Source organism: Myiozetetes cayanensis, unplaced genomic scaffold, assembly GCF_022539395.1.
Source record: "Myiozetetes cayanensis isolate MyiCay16 unplaced genomic scaffold, myiCay2020 scf9, whole genome shotgun sequence".
Classification (NCBI taxonomy): domain Eukaryota; kingdom Metazoa; phylum Chordata; class Aves; order Passeriformes; family Tyrannidae; genus Myiozetetes; species Myiozetetes cayanensis.
Window position 1 is genome coordinate 6,553,139 of NW_026088185.1, and position 18,615 is coordinate 6,571,753.

The 18,615-nt window shown below is 50.4% G+C and overlaps 1 protein-coding gene across 1 annotated transcript; it reads right to left on the bottom strand.

Moving 5' to 3' along the window:
- Window positions 1–2,900: 2,900 nt before the first annotated feature.
- On the bottom strand, window positions 2,901–18,491 carry MREG (melanoregulin). Its single transcript, XM_050340076.1, has 5 exons — window positions 18,366–18,491; window positions 14,615–14,774; window positions 6,875–6,965; window positions 5,026–5,189; window positions 2,901–4,184 (listed from the first exon to the last, which is right to left on the bottom strand). Exons 1-5 carry the CDS (start codon window positions 18,455–18,457, stop codon window positions 4,050–4,052), a joined length of 642 nt encoding a protein of 213 aa, XP_050196033.1. The 5' UTR covers window positions 18,458–18,491; the 3' UTR covers window positions 2,901–4,049.
- Between the last annotated feature and the right edge of the window lie 124 nt (window positions 18,492–18,615).

Below are 18,615 nucleotides of genomic sequence, written 5' to 3' on the forward strand. Positions count from 1 at the left end.
CTCCTGCTGCTGCTCCAGGCTTTACCAAACACCTGCACTGCCACCTTCTGCCCGTCTTGCAGCTCAGCTGAATTTCCACCACGATTCTTTTCTTTTTTCCCTTCATCCTGCCAAATTCATGATGTATGTCCTAGGAAAACTTGGAATACAAGGGAGAAACTATGTGTGCACATGCACAGTCAAGACAGCCTGTAACTGGATTTTTTTTCTAGCTGGTCTCTATTACAGATGGTGATTGTACTATATGTAATTTGTAGCTTTAATTTAGAGGAAGGGAACTCTCCAGTGTTGCTGCCCATGACCCAAGAGACTGAAACACTTTGCTCAGGCACTGTTAAGCCAATGTATTGGCCAACTATTAAGCATGAGTGTCTTTCCAGGTTTGCTCAACAGCAAAATAACCAAATGGGTGCTGGTGGAAGACAAAGCTTAGACCGTGAGTTGGTATAAATCAGGATTTCTCGCCGCAAACAAGCTCTCCTGATTCGTACCAGGGGTTTTCTGTTTCAGGTTATCCCATGAATTGTGCTAATTTTGTCTGCTTTGCCTGTGGCTTAAGGAAATCTGAAACAGGTCTGGTTTAGACTGGATGTTAAGAAGAAATTTTTCCCTGTGAGGGTGGTGAGGCCCTGGCACACATTGCCCAGAGAAGCTGTGGCTGCCCCATCCCTGGAAGTGTTCAAGGCCAGGCTGGACAGTGCTTGGAGCAGCCTGGGATAGTGGAAGGTGTCCCTACCCATGGCAAGGGGTTGGAACAAGGTGGGCTTTAAGGTCCCTTTCCACCCAAAACATTCTGGGATTCTCTGAAAGGAAACTCAGTGGAGCACATCTATGGCTTGTGAATGGGGGAAAGATGTTCCTTTCTTCTTTCTTTCTTTTGCAATTAAATATTAGTTAAATACAATGTCAAGGTGAGGAAAAAAAAAAAGGTATCTGAAAGCCAAGATGTACTTTAAACCCTCTCACATTGCTGATTTTAAAGAATCCTTGCTATTATTCCCTTCCTGGCAATGGAAGGGATGCCAAAGTCACCCTCTCCTTAGAAAAATAAATGTTTGTAGTGAACATGGTAATTCCAGCAGCAGCCAACCTCAGACCAAGTGGCACTTCCAGGCAGGAGCAGAGGCCCTGGCCCCAGCCCTCTGGACCTTTGAAGGATAGATGGGCTCACCACTATCTTCTGGAAAGTGGTGGAGTAATTATTGAATGTCTAAACCCCTGCCTTTAACAGAAAGCCAGTTCTTACAGGCTTGAGAGACTCGATGCGTGCAGGAAAAGGTTGGGAAAATTTCCCCTGCCTTGTGCCTCAGCACGCTGGAGCACGGCTGAGGGAACAGTGGCATCTGGTGTTCGCTGGGCTCTCCTACAGCCGCCGCTTCCCAGGCGGCTGCTGGCACAGTCCCTGGGCGTAGGCACCATTTGCCCTGGGCAACTGGGCACCTGGGCCCTGCAGGATGCCCAAGACACCTCTGCAAGTGTCCAGGTGTGACAGAGCTCATGAGGGAGGCTCAAGAGGCCTCGGGGGTGCCCAGAAACCCAAACTCACCTTAAAAAAAGATAATCACTGTGTTGGGAAATGAATTCCAGGAGCTGGGACTGTGGTGGTGATGCAGCATCACCAGGGAGCCTCTGACTGGCAGCCCAGTACCAATGGGCGACTGGGTAGTGTCTGAACCTTGTGGTGAGCATGTGCTGTCCCTGGGTGGATGGTCCTCTCCTGCTGGTCCTCGAGACACAGCCAAATCTGAGCAAAACAAAAGTTTAAGTCCTGCATCTCCCTGGTAATTTCTGTGTAATCTAGAAAAGGCAAATTACTCTCTGCACTTTGCTAACTGAAATATGATTTATTTGTCTCTTACCCCAAGTGCACAAAATACGAGGCATTTCCTCCTAAGATGGACAGACTGACAAACTTGAGCTGGGACCCATATGGAAACAATTTCTGCTGGCTTCTGCAGTCTTTCAAGTTGCAGATTTTCAGTAGCTCTGCATCCTTCTACTTAGCCAAAGGCTGGTTTGCAGTATTTTCAGGATACCCTACGAGCAGTTTTCTCTGAGTGCTGGGAGTGGCAGACCTTTCTGTTCCTGTTGTGATCAGTACACAAACCGGTGCACAAGTTCCCGAGCCTGGTTACTCCACCCGGAGAGTGGCTCTGCTCCTCTCCGGTGCTGCTGCGAATTCCTGCTCCTCCCTGTGGCCGCGCTCAGGAACTCGTATTTCGGTAGCTAAACTCATTCAGAGATACTGAATATTGTCCCTTTGGGGCAGTTTGTCCTATTAAGCTACAACAAAATGCATTTTGTTGACATCAGAGTTGTTCTTACAGCTACAAGTGACAGCGAGGGGTGGCTCTGCAAAGGCGCTGTGTGGTGTCAACCTCCATCACCAAAACAAGCAGCTCAGTAACAGGATCTCTCCTCTTGCCCCTGGGATTTGGGAACTCATCAGGTGGTTTTAAATAACACATAGTACTGTAAAGTGATACCATGCCAAGGGCTGAGTTTGGGTGGCATCACGTACTTTGGCTCAGTGTTCCTCAGACCGCTCAGTTCTGCAACAATTTGTTCAAGTCAAACCCTGGATTTGTTGTGCACCCAAGTTTATTTTCTATAAAAATATGGGAGGTTTTCCAAAGTGCAGCTGAACTTCTGCTAGAAAAAAAAGAAATCAGTAAGAAACACCAAATCCCACTGAAATTAAATTTGATCCCCATCGTCTCCTACAAAGACTTTGGTCTTAGGCTGGCAAACAACCCGATTCTTGTAAGTCAACAGGTAATTTAAATTGTGTGGAGAACAGGTTGCAGAGGCTCTGCAAATACCCCAACCCTTTTGCTATCAGCAGTCGAGATAAATTTGTAACCCTACCTGAGTAGGGTTACAGAGAGAGTAAGAAAGGCTGGTTTTGTAATGTTTTGTTTATTAAACCCAGTTTTCACTGGCTTTCTGATTTGACAAAAATGTTCCCCAGGAAGGCTGACAAACAGAAACAATTCATAAATATATATTTATATCTTTTGAGCACTGTAGGTATAAACAAATAAAAGCTCTGGTTTGCTACTTTGGGAGGTCCTGTGTAACCAGCATTTTCAACTGGTCAATTAGCAGCATGTGTGTTAATTAATGAAGAGCTTCCACTTGTTTTTGTTACCAAATCCAGCATTTTAAAATTATTGCTTGTTACCAGACAAAACCCCAAGATATAAAGGATGTTCGTTATATCATCCCTGCTGGTAATGAGGATTTTTACACTGACAGTACATGCAGCTTTGTGGTGGGACTTTTTCAGGCAATTAAGACCAAAACTTTCAGAAATTAATTGAGATGCTGGGCAGCTAACCTGAGGATATTACAGGAGCCAAATTCTCAGCAGCTCTGACCTTGGCACCTTCCTAAACTCTACCTTGTTGTAAGATGTCAGGCTGAGCACCCTGACACAAAGGCCCCCAAAGCACTGATGGCTGGGGATAGCACCCAGTTGTGACACTGCTCCAAGGCTTTGCTGCTGGGCATTAACTCCTCTCCTGGCTACGTGCTGCTCCTGCCTCTTTCCCAAATCCTCTGGGACCTGCCTGGGGGGGACTGCCACGGGCTGGGGGTAAGCAAGGGGACAGGGTTGCAGATGACTGAGATATTTTTCCTTTCTCACTGGTCCTCCTGGCTAGAAGGGTGGAGGGAGGGGGCAGTGGCAGGTCCCAGTGGAAGGTGGTAAAGCGGATCTCCTCGCAGCGCTCGGAACTAGGGGCATCCCAACCTTTGCAGTTACGGTAGCAAGGCCTTGCGTGGCAGATTCCCCCCCGTGCCTATCACATACACTAGTTGGCTACTGCTCTCCCACTGGGGCTACTCTACAGCAGTTCGTGTTCCCATCTGCTTGGGAGGAGCTCGGGGCCAGCACCCGCCTTGCCGTGCCCTCCCGGTGGGGCACAGCTCGCTGCCCTCCGTGCTGGGCTCCAGCCGCCCCACTCGCTCCTGCGCAGCAAAGTGGGGAGCGGCGCTGCTCGTGCTGACCCCTGGGCAGAGGGGCCCGGTCCTGCCAGGCACGTCCCTCAGGGCACCACCACCGAGATGCACTGTGGGGCCTTCTGGCTCTCGTCGGCTCTGTCCCCGCCGGGTCTCTTGGGATACACCGTGCTGGCCATCTTGAAGAACTCATCTGCGGCATCCAGAGCTATGAGCCGGTCCTGCCAAGGGAAAGGGGGGTTATGGTCACTGTGGGCTGTTTCAGGCAGCTCCCTGCTCAGGGTCACAGAATATGCTGAGTTGGGAGGGACCCACAAGGATCATCGAGTCCAGCCCTTAGGCCTGCACGAGACATCCCCAAGAGTCACACCATGTACCTGAGAGCATCCAAATGCTTCCTCAGCTCTGTCAGGCTTGGGGCTGTGACCACTGCCCTGGGGAGCCTATTCAGTGCCCAACCACCCTCTGGGTGAAGAACCTTTTTCTAATATCCAACCTAAACCTCCCCTGACACAACTTCAGGCCATTCCCTAAGGTCCTGTCACTGATCATCACAGAGCAGAAATCAGTGCCTGCCCCTCATCTTCTCCTCCTGAGGAAGTTGTACCTGCAATGAGGTCTCTCCTCAGTCTCCTCTTCTCCAGACTGAGATCACAGACATCCGCTCCTCACACGGCTTCCCCTCGGGCCCTCCACCATCTCCGTTGCCGTCCTTTGGACACTCGCTAACGGCTTAGCATCTCCTCTCTCCACAGACACTCTCAGGTTAAGCAAGGCATTAGGTCTAATCTTTTCCCACTTTGTTAACAACATGCAAGAGCATCCAGTTGCACAGGATTAAAGGAACTTACAGGCAGGTGTGAAATTCACGGTGCTACAACACTGACATTTCCAAGGAAGCTGAACCACCAAGCTACAAGTGCCTCATCAGCCAGGATCACCCCAGATGCCACCATGTATCTGAGCGTCCTCTGGTGCATTTCACCTACTTGCTTCCCTTCACATGAGCTCACTGGCAGAGCTGGGGATGGTGGGGAGGAAAGGCATGCTCAGGGTACTCACCACCACAAAGAGGTAGCGCTCGGAAAGCTCCCAGCTGGTCGGGAAGATGTTTGTCTCTTCTGAGAGCTTTAACAAGATGTCCCGGGCTTTGCTCATGTTCTGAGAGTCGCTGATGATGCTGAGTTTGGTCACTGACAAGAGGGAGTCTGCTTCCTTCTGGAAACCTGGACAGAGATGTGTTACAGAAACAAGTCAAACATGTGAGCAGGGTCATCCCTGAGCCCCCCAGGCTCTTGCAAGGTTCCTTGTTCCCCCTCTATCTTGGATGGCTGCATTCCCTACTTGTTGAAACAAACTAGTGTTTCTCCCTGGTAGGCTCTGTGTCTGCATTTGAGGCAGGTATGAACTTGCTGGTGGGGAGCAAAAAATCACAAAAGCATTCAGAGCAAGTTTACTGCTAGTTTTCCTGAGAAAAAGTGCATGGACGTGCACACCTGGGGTGTTGATCCAGCTCTTCCACGTTCCTGATGCTGCCAGAGCTTCTGGGGCTGGTGGGGCTTCCTGAGTATCCCAGTGACTACACCTGTATCTTGTTGTTGGGTAACAGTGATAAAACCTGGGGCAGTAATGAATGCACAGCTAATTGTTCCTGTAGCAGTCAGCATCAAATACAGGAAGGGTATCCAGGGAAGGAAAGGGGAGGAGAATGAATGCAGGGATTTTTATATGTAATGGCTGCCACCAACTCCTTGTTCACCTCCAGGGGGCTGGTGGTGATGTGTCTCACATGAAAACACTTATGGGGTAATTGCAGTCGTCTTATGATTAAAGCAGAGGTCTAGATAACAAAAGATAGCAGGTTCCACACCTGGCTGCATGTTTGGCTTTGCTATGCCCAAATGATCCCTGGCCTTGAGCTTCCCCACCCTTTGCAAAACAGCTCCAGAGCCGTAGCAGACATGAGGGAGATGTGGGAGAGCCTTTGTCAACGTGCAGTGACAGATGGAAGTGTGTCAAGTGACTCCTCCCATGTCTGGCCTGTACAGGCCATGTGAGCACCGGGGTGAGGATGAACGCTGCTGCCTAGTTATGGATTTATAATGTTCCTCCCACCCAGATGCCAGAATGGCAGGTAGGGCGGGAGGGGCCGAGGTACCCATCTCTGGCTCCCAGGGCTGATGTCCTTGAACAGAGTCACACATCCTCCTCTCATCAGCCACCAGCCACCTCCACAGCGTGATGCAAGTCACCAGCTGCTGTACCTGCATGGCACATCCCGGGTGTCACATGCCAGGCACTTGGGAAAACCCCAGTGTCACAACCACCACTGCCTTCTCCACAGGACCACTGGGGGAAGCTCCCTGTGGTCTTGAATACAGCAGGAGTAGGAGGGCCTCTGTGGAACTATTCCATTTGCTGAAAGAATATTTCAAACTCACTTGGGAGCAAACAAAGTGAGTGGTTTAGCTCTGATCAGCTGCCATAGGCTAAGGAAGCAAAACAGATGTATCTGCGTTCCCATCTGAAAGGAATATTCATTCCTTCCTGCCTATCTTGTTTAGAAGAACCCAGGGTGAAATCCCACTGCAAAGTTTCCACAAGGAAGCATGGAATGGATGACTGTGCATCTATTATGGCCTTGGAAGGTGATCGTGGTTCGTGGGCTCTTTGACGTGCCTGCAGACACGGTGTCCCTGTCTCCTCCCAGCCCTGCCTGAGCCCTGGGGATCCTCCCACAGGCTCACAGATGTCATGTGGGATATCTGATGGCACTGCTCACCAGCCTCCTTTTATTTTACTCCATTTCTCCTCTACCAGCCTCATTCTGTGGAGCCATTCCCATCCTCAACCACGGTGGGACCCCTTGTTTGGTACTGCAGAAATGACATCCTTTTGTCCCCTAGCTTACCTAAATCCTCCAAAATGTGTTTCCACCTGCTCCTCACTTCTTTTCGGGTCTGCCGTAAGGTATAAATGTCATAGTTGAGCTTTTGCCATTCCTGCGAAGCAAAGGGATAAGAGACTCTCAGTCATTTCAATCCGGTGCTTTTCAGCTTTTAGGAATTTCAGCTTTTAGGAATGAGGCCAGAATTGCACTGTTAATGTAGGCACTGAGGTATGAAGGTCAACAACCAGGCTCTTGTTGCCCCTGGAAAAAAATTACACTGACCAGCATAGAATATTTAGGTTGATATTTGGCACCACATCTCTGTTCAAAGCAGCTTCGAGTCACCCTGAAATGACAGAATTCAGCTTAGGTGTTGATGGCAACAAAAGTGGTCAGGTGTTAATAAATACCTTCTGTAAACCATTGAAACACCTTATTTTAATATTCTTGCAGTTAATCTGGCACAACACATTTTCTCGCAGCCACAGGAAAGTAGAAATTTGGAAAAAATTACTTCTCTCAGTATGGTCACAAATACAGGGGCTTCTGCAAACTGCTCAGCCCTCTGCTTTGCATTGAACTGGGTAGGCAGGTGTTTGAGACTACTAGAGAACAAGAAAATAGACATTTTTAAAATACTGGGATACCGTTTTTTAAAGAGAACAGAGGTGCGCGTGGATGGTTGAGGGCTGAACTAGTCATCTGACATAATAACCCTTAGTGGCTGCCACTTGCTGCAGTTAATGCCTCACTTCACTGTGCAGCTGAAATCCTTGCACTGGACCTCCAGCTTAATTAACACTGTCCAAGAGGGAAGGGTTTGAGGTTATTTATTAAAGTCACACCAGCACATTTAAACACATTTGCACAAGGTTAGTGGTGGGCTTGGCAGTGCTGGGTTAATGGTTGGATTTTATGATCTTAGGTAGCTTTTCCAAACTAAATGATTCCATGATTCTATCAGCAAGCATTCCTTTGGAAATGAATGCATTCTGCAAGAAAACCAAGAGCACTTTTCATAGCTGAGTTTAATCAGTGCACACTCTGCAAAGGATGCATTTGTAGAAGCAGTCCCACGGCGGGTCACAGCATCACCCTGGCAATTTGCTTGCACTAACAACCTTAATTAATCTCATTTCTCAACACCAGATTACCTAGATGGACTCTCGTAGAATAAGCAGGTGTTAATCTGTGCCGCCACCCTGAGATTTTCCTACACAACAAGCTGGGTTCAGAGCGGATAAACAATTTCCACAGAGGTCAGCTCTGTGTTAGAAATCCCACTGTTTTCTGATACCTGGTGCCTCAAATTGTTGACTTGATTCCATAAAGAGTTGGAGATTCCTTAGTGGTTTTTTTCCTGACACACGACAACTGCAGCGAATTAAAAACCAAGCCTGTTTTCCTGATGATCAGCCACCACTGCAGGAAGTCCTAGGAGATTACACTTTGGAAAAAGCAGCCAGCGGGGTTAAGACACTGGTGACTTCAGGTCAGGAGAGCAGGGGAAACCAGCTCTGCCTGCAGCCACTCGCTCCCAGAGAGCAAAATCCCCTTCAGCTTTAGCTTTGTGCTGCTGCTCTCCACAAGCCAGAGGCACATTTCCCTCTGGGCTGCAGTGGCACATCAAAAAAGCATTCCTGTTTGCACAGGAGGGCACCTGGCTGCCAGCACAAGGCACCAGGGCAGCTCCTCAGCCGTTCACCAGAGACGTGAGGCAGGGGCAAGACTCTCCTCTCCCAGCTCGTAGCGAGGAACTGAGCTCCTCTCAGTGGAAAAGAAAAGAGGGGGTTTATTGTGTTAAAGCTTTGTGGGAAGATTATTGAAAACTTGGAAGATTTTAGAAAGGGACTAAAAAGCTGCATGATGCCTTGGTCCCTGCTGGCAGGAATCCCTTGGAAACGTCTCAGCCCTCCATGACCTCTCAGTACCAGCAGAAAGGAGAGCGAGCCAGTCTGGGCAGGCTGGTGGGGAAATAAGCTGCATGTCTCTGCCCTCCCACGGAGATAAACAAGTGCTTTAATGCAGACAGCCACTGTGATGCCAGTCGTGCTCACACTGTGGAATTAGTGAGCTGAGGGGAGGTGGGAGAGATGCTCCTCTCCCCAGAATGCGGCCTGCTGGCAGCAGCTTTTGGGCCTGCAGGGATTTACCCCCATGGTAGCAAGCCAGACTCCTCACTGAGCATGGCAACAGTGCTTAGCATGCAGGGAGGCTGCTCCTGATTTTCTCTGGATTAACTGCAATGTGTTTTCCCTTGTCTATTTTTGTTTTAAGGGAATCTAGGTTATGGCTTTCTTGTACGCCGCAGTCCCTGCATTGTGTTATGGAAGTGGATACGGTGCGTATTAAGTCCCAGGGGAGCTCTAACAGTGTCCTATTGATGAAGAATTTGGGGAGTGTGCAAAGGAACAGCTTCAGTACAGAAAATGATGCTTAATGGTGGTGCCTGGGAGGGACCCCTTGTTCCAGTGGGATTTCTTTTGCCTGAGCATGGAGCTGAATGTATTTGTATTTCTATAGAAAAAGCTGGGAAGAGGATGCCGCACCTGGTGCCAGTCATGGAAAGGCTACCAGAGAAGCAGAGATTATCAGGATGAGGTTGGGTTGAGCTCACAGAGGGACTCGTGCCCTGCCCTCCTTCAGGCTCAGAAATCACTGGGTTTTCCCAGGCAATTCCTTGTAGCAGAGACTGCTGTGGGCTGACCTCTGTGTGGCTTTAATGAGGAAGTAAACTTAAGAGCATCATTCCATCTCCAAAATTATCCTAAAAAGCATCTCTCTTGAACTACACAGCAGAGGAAGAGCAGAGCTTGTCCCACTCGTGCATAGGCATGGGCAACATCAGAGGCTTTGTGGAGGGTGTTCCCCACACACATCCCGTGAGTCACCAGGACATGATCGTGGAGGCAGTGTTTTGGAGGGGCCAGGCGGCATCACGAAGCTGAGGCTGCTCAGCACCACAGGGCAGGCTGGGGCTCTACACCAAACTCCTCTCCCACAGCTCCTTGGGAAGTGTAATTTCTGGAGTGGGGAGGAGGCTTCTTGCACACAGGACTGGGAGAGCAGAGCAGGAGACTGGTCTGCACCAAACCTCCTGGTGTTTCTCTGGGTCTGGGCCAGCGATGCATTCAAATGTAGTCCTTTAAAACAATCACCCTTTTGCCAAAATCTGAATTAACTACTGGAGACCAAAGCAAGTTGCAGTTCCCAGCCCTGTTTTTTGCAACGAGTTTTGCCCTTTTAAACCCACAGAGCTGGGCACAACACATACCACTAGGGGCTTGAGAAGTCCCTGTGTGCATGAGCCAGGAATATCCCAGGAGCAGCAGGATCTGCTGCTGATCCCACTGCCTCTCCTCCCTAAGTGCTCAGCCCTTCAAATGTTTACCTGGAAAATTTCCCCAGACTCTCTAGTGTGAAACACTAAAATCTGCAAATGCCAAATGGCATGAAATGAACCAGGCTGGTACATAACTCAGAGCTCTGGAAAAAAACGTGCCAAGAGAACAGGCAGGACTGTCCAACTTCTCATCCCTGATCATATGAAAATTCACTAATTAGGAGGGAGCTTTCTTCATGCTGTCAAAGCAATCCTCAACCAAAGCCATTCCCTTTATTCCCTTAAAAGCAATTGGGGTTCTGTTCAAGAGTTATTTTGGAAATGAGGTCAAAACAGAGTTACCAGGGAAAGATTGCAAAATACCCCTGCAGGTAGCACACCACCTCCAGGGATGCTCCTGCTGGGGCTCCACTGGAAATAGCTGAGCAAATACAAACTACAGATCCATCGACCGACATCTCAGCTTAGCATAAGCTTAAATTGGATTCATTTTAGGAGAGTCACTCAGGCATCAGAAGAGTCAGTTCTGGGCTCCCCACCCAGCATCCCTGGCCCTGGATAAACCCCATCACCTCTCTATGCCCCAGCAACAGCTTGTCACAATACTGACCTTCTCTGCAACTTGTTTAAAAAAGAATAATCCTGTCAGAGAGCAGGAGGAAGAAGAAAAATAGGCCTTGTCAGCTCATTAATGGGCTTTTCAGGAGGATCATGCCAGTGTCGCTCTGCTAGCCAGGCCCCCGGCAGGGATACAGGCTGAGGAACTGCCTTTGCTGTTGGGATTTATGATCCCACCTTCCCCAAGAGAATGAGCCAAGAGAGAAACATTGTGTTTACAGCAAGCCATAGGAACAGGGTTTTTTTCCTCAGTCATAATGCAAGATCCCACCTTTTACTTCTGCTCGCAGAGCTGTGGCACAGCTGTTCTGACCTTGGCTCCTTCTGTGAAGCCTCTCTGCCCAGGTAACTCCATACACTCCACCAGAGGCCATGGAGGCACCAGGACCACCACAAACTGGTCCTCAAGGAGAGGGCTATCTGCCACATCACACACATAAGCCCAGCAACGACCCCAGTGCAGCTCTTGCTGTTCATTTCACCTCCAGATTTAGGATTTACTTTATACCCCAACAGGTTCAACAATGCTGCAGAGCAGGAGGAGGGGAAAAAAAACCCAACCCACAAAACATTTTTCCCATATTTGAAACACTGACCCCAGCCTTCAGAAGTTTTAATGACAGCTCTGATCTCCAAAGTCTCACTGAGTTTGGGCTGGAGCTGCCAAAATTTCTCAGAACAGAGCTGTCAAAAGGGGCATGGGGAAGAAATGGCTCCACACAGATGGAGTGGGGGTCCAGCCCCATGGTGAGGGCAAGGAACTGATCCTGAGGGAGAACATGAGTGCTGCCAAGGTGGTGCCATGCAGATAAAGCACACACAGTGTAGAGCAACCTGCTCTTTGGGATCCTTCCAAAGTCCTGCACTAGGAAATCCCTGAGATAAAGGTGGGGAATGGCAAAGCATAATGTGAGTGCACTGCACACCAAAATTTCTCTGCTAAATGAAAAAGCAGAAATACAGGGAGTAGTTCTCCTTTCAGTCAGTTATAACCACAGGAAAAAAGGACCTATGGTTTCATAACACTTGTGCACTGCACAAAGAAATGGTTCCTCCGTCCCCTGTCCTGCAGCATCCACACACTCTCCCTGGGGACCTTGGGAACAGAGCAGCCCCCAAAGCAGATTATGGCTTTTGCAGCCCAGAGCTGTTCTGTAATTAGACTTTTTTTCTCTCTTGGGGCTGAAGTCTCATTAGGAGGGGAGGGCACTGCAGTCTGGCCTAGTTTTAAAATGCCTGCTGGAGTAAGGAGAGATTTTGGCACCCGGGGCCGAACACAGGAATGTTGGCTTTGCCAGTCAAGTCCCTCCCTGTCCTGCCACCCAGAAAGAGCTGCAGCTGGGGTCTGCTACAGCTTGCTGGGCTTCTGTGTGGTGCCTCAGTTTCCCCAGCTGTAAAAGGAAGCAGCAGAGCAGCAGCAACCCTGAGCTGCAAAGGGCACGGTGCCGTAACTCAAATCAAGTGTATCGTGCATTGGCTTTCCTCAAAGGTGACCTGATGTTGCACTCCTCAGGCTTTTTATTTGTTGCACTGTGTAAAAGTACAGGGGATGTGATTCTGCATTTGTTGTGGAGAGGAAGCCCTGTGTGTTTTGGGCTTTCCTTTTTCACTGGATGCTCAGAGCCACTGAAAACCCTATGGGTACACCGAAGATGGGGAGAAAGGACAGGCAGTCATAATGGGTTTAGGACAGGCAGGCACAGGAGGAATCTCCTGCTCACCCATAACTGATGCTTTCCTCTGCACCCAGAAGAAGGCTGACACACATGCCCAAGGAGACAGCATTTTAGCAGTCTGGCCACTTTTATACTTTTTGGTACTCTTTTATAGATAATATTAGTTTTTTGGAGGCCTGCCTCATCATGAGCCCTAAATCAAGCTGAAAAGCTCTTTGAATGGGGATTCTGGCCAACTGTATACAGGGATTGCATTATCTCATTTAACTTTTAAAAACTGTAATTTTGATCCCTCTGGAGTCTAAAGCTTCCTGTGAAAGATGAACTAGTTTTTGGTTCAAGGGGACTATCACAGGAGGAGGAGTCTCTTGGATTAAGTGGGATCGTGATGAAATTAAATGTGAAACCTCCAGGCTTTCCTGCAAACATCCTGGAGTCAGAGCAGAGAAGGGAAAAATGTGTCACTGTTCACCACAGCCCACTCCTAATCAGGCCACTGAAATCTCCTTTGCGCTGAAGGGCCTTAGCGAAGGAAATCAGGGCTGCAAAACAGCCTTTATATAACAGCGATGATTTCTCCCTTCCACAGTAAGAGCTGTGCCAGTTCCCCACTTCCCGATAATTGCTGCACAACCCACTGGAGAAGGATTGAACTTGACACGCCACTGGAGCGACAGCTCAGCTGCGGGCACTGCCACTGCCGGGCAAATGCCACTGCAGGGCAAATGCCACTGCAGGCAGGGATAACACCAGCCTGGCCACGGAAAGGACAAACCAGGGGGATACCGGACAAAACAAGCGGCCTGGGAAACCGGGAAATTGGGCTGGGGGTCCCAGCACTTCCAGGTACTTTTGGTGATGGGGGGGGAGGGTTGAGGTCCTTGTAGGGCATCATTCCCATGAATATTTTAGTGACAATGAATGCCTGGGAAACCTCCCTGGAGATCTCCCTGCTTCCTGAGACATGTGAAACAAATGCTTCCTGTCCACTGTACAACATCTTCCTCATGTTCTTGCCATTCCCTGCCACTATCTTTTTGTCTCTTCTATTCCTCCTCCCAGTTTCCTTCCCCAAGAAGTCCATTTGTCCTTGATCTCCATCTCAAGCCTACGTTGTGTCCTTTCCCACATCCCTGGATGTAGCCAGCCCACCACTGGCCTTCAGACTTCCTTGGTTTTCAAGTGTCAGCTGCTGTGTTTCCTTACTCTTCCATGGAAGGCATATAATCCTTGGCTTTGGCTGGTCAAAGATGTACAGAAATAGATATCCAGTGAAGGGGATCTGGAGCGGGGGGACAAAAGATTCCGGAGGCAATATATGCTCAATGGGATAATGCCCTGGGAGGGCACTGAAAGTATCCAAGACAAGGAGAACACAGAGATTCTCAGAACAGAGGGAGATGAACCTAAGGGTACTATGGAGGTGAGAAAAGCATCACAGCTCTTCCTGGGTGGCTCTTCCTGTCTCAGCTGCCAGAGACACCCCCGAGCTTCCCAGGGGTGAGATGGCCACAGATCCATCCACACCAGGATAAAATCTGGAGGGCAATGGAACAGATGGGAGGACCTGATACCTACATGACCCATGCTGGGGGACTTCAGGGTCTTTACAGCAGCTTAATTGAATGAGGGACATTGACCTGTTGGAATGAGTCCAGAGGAGGCCACCAAGTTGATCAGAGGGATGGAGCAGCTCTGCTATGAGGAAAGGCTAAGAGAATTGGGATTGTTCAGTCTGGAGGAGAGAAGGCTCTGGGGTGACCTAATTGTGGTCATCCCTGTGAGGATGGTGAGGCCCTGGCACAGGTTGCTCAGAGAAGCTATGGCTGCCCCATCCCTGGAAGTGTTCAAGGCCAGGTTGGACAGGGCTTGGAGTGACCTGGTCTAGTGGAAGGTGTCACTGCCCACGGCAGGGGGTGGAACAAGATGGGCTTTAAAGTCCCTTCCAGCCCAAACCATTCTGTGATTCTGTGATTAATGAGTGCTTAAACAGAGGCACTGCCAAAAGGTGTGGTGGAGGTTCCAAGCTCAAAAGGGTGTGATGGAAGCTCCGAGCCCAAAGGGAGATGGAAGATTCAAGGCTGGTCCACAGTGAGACCGAGCGCCCGGACGGCGCTGCCTCACCTCTGAGTCCTTGTCCAGCTGGTTCCTGACCACGATCATGTTGTACAGCACCCGGTCATCGTCCGCCTCCGTGTGGGTCATGTCGTGGGGGGTGCTCCACAGGTTCTGCTCCTCATCCCGTGCCAGCGTGGCTCCGAAGGACGCGTAGGGGTTGTTGTTGCTGCAGAGAGGGGCAGAGGCCAGGCAGCATTAGCACCACACTGCCTCCTTGTACCCTCCAGGGAAAAGTGCCCACTGCTGTGGCAGCCCCTTCCCACAGCGCAGAGTCCTGCCTGGGAGAGGGGAGGAGGAAGAGCAGTGCAGAATGGGAAGGCAGGTGAGTTTTTTCCCTTAGCAAACATCCTGACCACACAAGCCACAGTTCATACCAGGCAGTGCTGCTGTGAGAGATGTGAGGCACATGGATTTGCTAAAGACACTGGATATTATTTGAGCAGCTAGGCTGGAAGAACTGGGAGCATCCATCTGCTAGGATGAAAGGTGGCATCTTCCCATTGCTCCCACAGCCTCCTGCCTTCCCACCCTGTGGGTGGCATCCGTGCCCATGGCAGGGGGTTCGAACTGGATGCTCTTTAAGGTCCCTCCCAACCCAAATTACACTGTGATGATGAACCTGCTCCAGCTGACCCTACTTGAGCATAGGTGGAACTGGATTCTCTCCAGGGGTCCCACATGGGAAGGCTGTTCCTTGGGAAGACAGGGAGCTTTTCTCTGCACGGGGAGCAGTTCTGTGTGTTATGGGTTTATATTGCTATTGCGATGTGCATTTTTTTAATACGGGCACTAACTTCTGCCAGGAGAACTTAGAGCAGGGGATTTCCATGAAGTGTCTAAACAGGATGTCCAGGTACTTGAGCAGGACAATACAAGTGGAGAACTATTTTTGGCCTTACCCAACAGTCTCCTCAACCACCCTGTGGCAATCTCGGCTCACTTCTTGTCAGAACAACCCACTGTTTATTTTGTTTGCTACCCAAATCCCATTGCTTTTGCAAGGAATCTGTCCAGTGAAACCTCAGATAACTCTGTGAGCACTGTGGCACCAAGCCATAAAAAGATGCTAAGAGGAGTTCCAGCACACAGGTGAAATAGAAAAAAATAATTCCCACCAGCATTCCTGAAGCAGGAAGGTTAATTAGACTTTCAACAGACCAAAAACCTGAGCAACAGGTAATAGGGAAAAGATAATCTCTTATAATCTCTCATTAAAGACAGGCAAACAAAGGTAACTTGGAGGGTGTGGATGGCACAACTCAGCCGTTCCTACACCGGAGCCAGCATGGCTTCACTCAAACCGCTTCTCAATTGTGGAGCAGACAGGATCCCAGCCTGGAAGGGATCACTCAGGAGCCTTCAGCATGAGTTCAGCCCCATCCTGCCTTCAACAGGCTTCTTCCCACTCAGGGATTTACCAGTACTCTTAACATATGAATTACTTAAAGCACAAGTGTTTGACAATAGCACTCCCACACCTGAGCTTTTCCAAGCTACTCCCTCCCTCACAGCTTCCCAGTGCATCTCGATTTCCAAATCACAGCATGGAGCATCCAGCAGCCTGTAAGGAATGCAGGCAGTGCCCAGGAGTCAGCAAATCCATACAGGCATGGAGAGCTCTGCCAACAGCTCTTCCAAACAACATTGAAAAGGAAGAAATGAGAGGAGAAAAAAGGACCACATGAACGGCAGCTGCTTTGGAGGTTACAGGAATCTCTGGGGGACCACAAGGGATTGAGACCATTTCACACTCTGGATTTTATCCAGAAAATGGTGAGCACTAATGCTTCATCAGACTCTTCTGATTTCTTCTCTGATTTCTTCTCCAGGGGACTTTCAGTCCACATTCAATTTGTTTTGGAATTCAGAGCCCAAATATTTAGTTTATTTTCATCCTGAGTACACCATCCAAGCCAGACCCCACCGTTGCACATTGAGAGACAGCCAGGCAGCCTGGATGCTTTGCAGCACCAGCAACACCAGGTCCCAAAACCTAAAACTCAGCTAAAGGATTGGAAATCTCAAGTAAGTCATTCATTTTAAACAAAGTTGCAGTAAAAATAAAAATAGACCAGGAAGCGAGATCCCTTCTATGAAATAAAACCCAAAAGCCTCTCGAGGAAGGACAAGCCAGTAATTAGGCTGTTAGATTAATTATGCTGGCACACTTGTACAGGAGCAGATGCCTTTAGAATTCCCAGAATTTATAGAGGCTTTCCTACTTATAGCCAGCATTAATTGGATCGCCAGTGGAAGGCGTGTTACTAAAGAAAGGAGCCAGGTGAGGGACAGGCACTGTGGCCACAGGAAGGAGCTTCTTCACACGTGTGCTCAGCTCCCGGTAGGTTAATGCCGATTTCCTGGGCTGGAGACCTCAGGGTCAGGATTATCTGGTTATTATGCTTTAACAGCGCGAAATCAGGACGTTTCAAGCCCTGTCAGCAGCTCTGCTGTTACCTGACACCTATGTAGGGCACACCGGGAGCATCCCACACTCCCCTTGAAATGCCTCTGTCGTGCCGATGACGCAAGGAGGGCACGATCCCTGCCCCCTCCCAGGGCTAGGATACGCACTGGTGGTGCTGAGACCATGGCTGGGAGCTGGGGAAGGAGGGAGAGGTGCCACAAACCTACTGCATGGGTGTTTTGCAACATGGAAACTCTCCTCACGCTCTTCCACAGCTCACGGCTCTTCTCCGCGACTCAGGGCTTTATCTTTCCATACAACCCCCCAGCCTCGCGGCTCTGTGCACAAAGCAGATGCGACCGACAGCGGGAGAGAAAGATCTGATCCCTGGAGATCAGCTCGCACATACAGCCGGCCCCAGCTCTGCACCCTCATCTCGTCTCGAGCATCCCTGGATGGAGACAGGCGGAGAGCTGGGGTTGTTCAGCTTGGAGAAGAGAAAGCCCCAGGGAGACTTTGGAACCCTTTCCACTTCTTAAAGGGGGCTTGTAAAAATGAGGCAAAGCGACGGTTCACAGGGGCAGATAGTGATAGGACAAGGGGGAACGGTTTTAAACTAAAAGAAGAGAGATTTAGATCAGATGCTTAGAAGAAACTCCTCCCTGTGAGGGTGGTGAGGCCCTGACACAGATTGCTCAGAGAAGCTGTGGCTGCCCCATCCCTGGGAGTGTCCAAGGCCAGGTTGGACAGGGCTTGGAGTGACCTGGTCTAGTGGGAGGTGGCACAGGGATGGAACAAGATGATTTTCAAGGTCCCTTCCAACCCAAACCATTCTGTGATTCTACAATCCTGACACGGGAGCTGAGCTCTGCAAAGCATAGAACTGCCTAACGGTGGGACCCGATCCCTTTTTGTTCAGTGTCTCATCCTTCTCTGTTGAAATCCCACCATGGAAACACAAGCGCTGGACCGTCCCTGTGGACGAGCATCACGGGGAACACTGAAGAGATACCGCTCTCGATTCACTCCCTAAACCTTCCCCGTAGAACCTCCCTCGCCGGGTGCCTCAGCATCCCGGGGGGCATCGCGCCGTGGGCTGGCAGGAGCAATCTAGCCCCTGTGACAGCCAACCCAGGCGGAAAGGGCACGGGAAGCTGCTCGTTCCCGCCAGGGGAAGATCCCTCTGGAGCCCTGAGCGTTCCGGCAGGGGATGTCCAGCCCCAGTGACAGCGCTGGGAGCGAGTCTGGGCACAGCGGGGCTCACGCCAGGCTGGGGACGAGGGGACCGGGGTGGGCGCATCTCGGGGTGGGCGCATCGCCCCACCCTGCGGGGCCGAGCCGAGGTCTCACCTGAGCAGGGGCTCCTTCTCGGGCGGTGCCGCCTCCCCGCCGCAGCAGCCACAGCAGCCGCCGAGCGATCGCAGCCAGGCCCGTAGCCCCATCGGCGCCGCCGGAGAGCCGGGCAGGGCGGGCCGGCCCGGGCGGGCCCTCCCACGCAGCGGGGCCGGGCCGGGCTCCGCACCGCCCCCACCGCCCTGCCCGGCACGGCCCGGCCCCGCCGGCGGCTCAGGGAACGGCTGCTGCGCCCTCCTGCATCCTT